Below are 1,814 nucleotides of genomic sequence, written 5' to 3'. Positions count from 1 at the left end.
ATGTCCACTTTGAATGAACACCTCAATATTGTAGTTGTTGGTCCTTTCCAAAGCGGGAAGAGTACTTTTCTTGGGCATCTTTTTGCTGGCCTTCAAATTATTGATCAACGAACAATAGACCAATACAAAAGAGAATGTATCGAAACACAAAGACCAAATTGTGAGTATGCTTGGGTCTTTGAAAAGACCAAAAGAGAAAAATGTAAATCATTAACGAATATTCAACTAACCAAGGGAATCATTGCCAAGAACAGTTTATTATTCAAGGAAAAACTAAGTCACGACCAATTACGACGCACGACTATGGAAGAATTTGAAAAAATGAATATTTCATTTATAGACACTCCGGGCAATATAAAGTACATCAAAAATACAATTCGGGGTATTCACAAAGGAGATGTCTCATTTCTAGTTGTTTCTGCCTCACAAAAATTTGACGACCAAAAAGAAGCAATTATTGAAAAGTTGATACTATTAAAAGCCTTTTTAGTTGATTTAGTAGCAGTTATTATCACCAAAATGGGTGAAGTGAAATACTCTGAATTTCGTTTTGAAGAAACGAAATACAAAATTTTGGACCTTTTAAAAGTCGTCAGAATTAAAAGTGAAAATGTCAGATTAATTCCAATTGATGGACTTAGAGGAGACAATTTGACTGTTTCTTCAAAAAACATGACATGGGCTATCAACAAAACTGGAACAGTCACCGATCTACTTAACACACTCAAAACCCCAGAAAGAAGTCGACTTGACACACTGCCTTTCAGAATGACAGTAGAAGATGTCTACAAAATTAGTGGTGTTGGAACTGTGTTAGTTGGAATTGTCGAGAGTGGAATTGTACGTGCAAACCAACTTTTTACAGTGTCTCCAAGTGGACTCTCAGCTAAAACAAAAAGCGTTGAAATGTTGGGTAATTCTATTTCAGAAGGAAAATCAAGAGATTTTGTTGGCGTGAATGTTGCAAATACAACGTGCAGAGACTACAAAATAGGAGAGGTTCTTTCTGATCTCAACTGTCCTGCTGTCAGATGTGAACAATTTGTCGCACAAATCAAAATTGTAGACGACAGAATAGTAAAGAAGGGGTGGGCTCCAACTATGAACATCCATATGGCGCAGGTGCCTTGTGTAGTACTCGATATAGTAAAAATACTAAAAAGAAATGCACCAGAAAAAAAGTTAAGTAGTGTGGAAATAATGAAAGAAGATATTGCAGTTGTCACTATTATGCCAATCAAACCAGTTTGTGTTGAGACTTTCCATGATTTCCCCAAATTAGGGACTTTTGTTTTAAGAGATAATGGAAATATAGCAGCTTATGGTGGTGTTAAAGAAGTGATTCCATGGTCTATTACATCAAAAGAAACAATCATGAAATACTGCGCAAAACATAGTGTTTTTGCTGGAAGAAAAGAAGCAAGTTATTATTATTCTTGGAGGACAAAAGATATTAGATTGTATTAAATCACAATATAATGATAAACATTTGAATAATTAAATTTGTTTCACTATAAATTGTTATTTTTGTATATATATAAATGATTTGGATATCTTTACATTTAATGGGTGTTCTTCACTTAGTTCAGTCAAATTGTTACTTTATCTCAATTGTATAATATGTGAATGTGTTAATGAATTTTATTATTATAATCCGTAGTTATAACAAAAATTTTTGAGTGAAATTATATTCCCAAAACACGCAATAAAATTAGAATATTGTAGATTTGAAGAATGTTCTTCTCTTGAATATACAAAATATACGAAAATGTTTAATTCCATTAAAATCAAACTTCGATAATTACAGTAGGAGG

At 32.6% G+C, this 1,814-nt stretch overlaps 1 protein-coding gene across 1 annotated transcript; it reads left to right on the top strand.

The window, feature by feature from the left end:
• On the top strand, positions 1-1,467 carry EIN_195160 (elongation factor 1-alpha, putative; the record flags this gene model as incomplete). Its single annotated transcript, XM_004254365.1, has 1 exon — positions 1-1,467. The coding sequence occupies one exon, from the start codon at positions 1-3 to the stop codon at positions 1,465-1,467; it is 1,467 nt and encodes a 488-aa protein (XP_004254413.1).
• Positions 1,468-1,814: the final 347 nt, after the last annotated feature.

The sequence above is a fragment of the Entamoeba invadens genome (genome assembly GCF_000330505.1).
Source record: "Entamoeba invadens IP1 unplaced genomic scaffold scaff_1105074725457, whole genome shotgun sequence".
In the NCBI taxonomy this organism is placed as follows: Eukaryota; Evosea; order Mastigamoebida; family Endamoebidae; genus Entamoeba; species Entamoeba invadens.
Note: the sequence above shows the minus strand (reverse complement) of the source record. Positions and strands in the feature narration are given on the sequence as shown.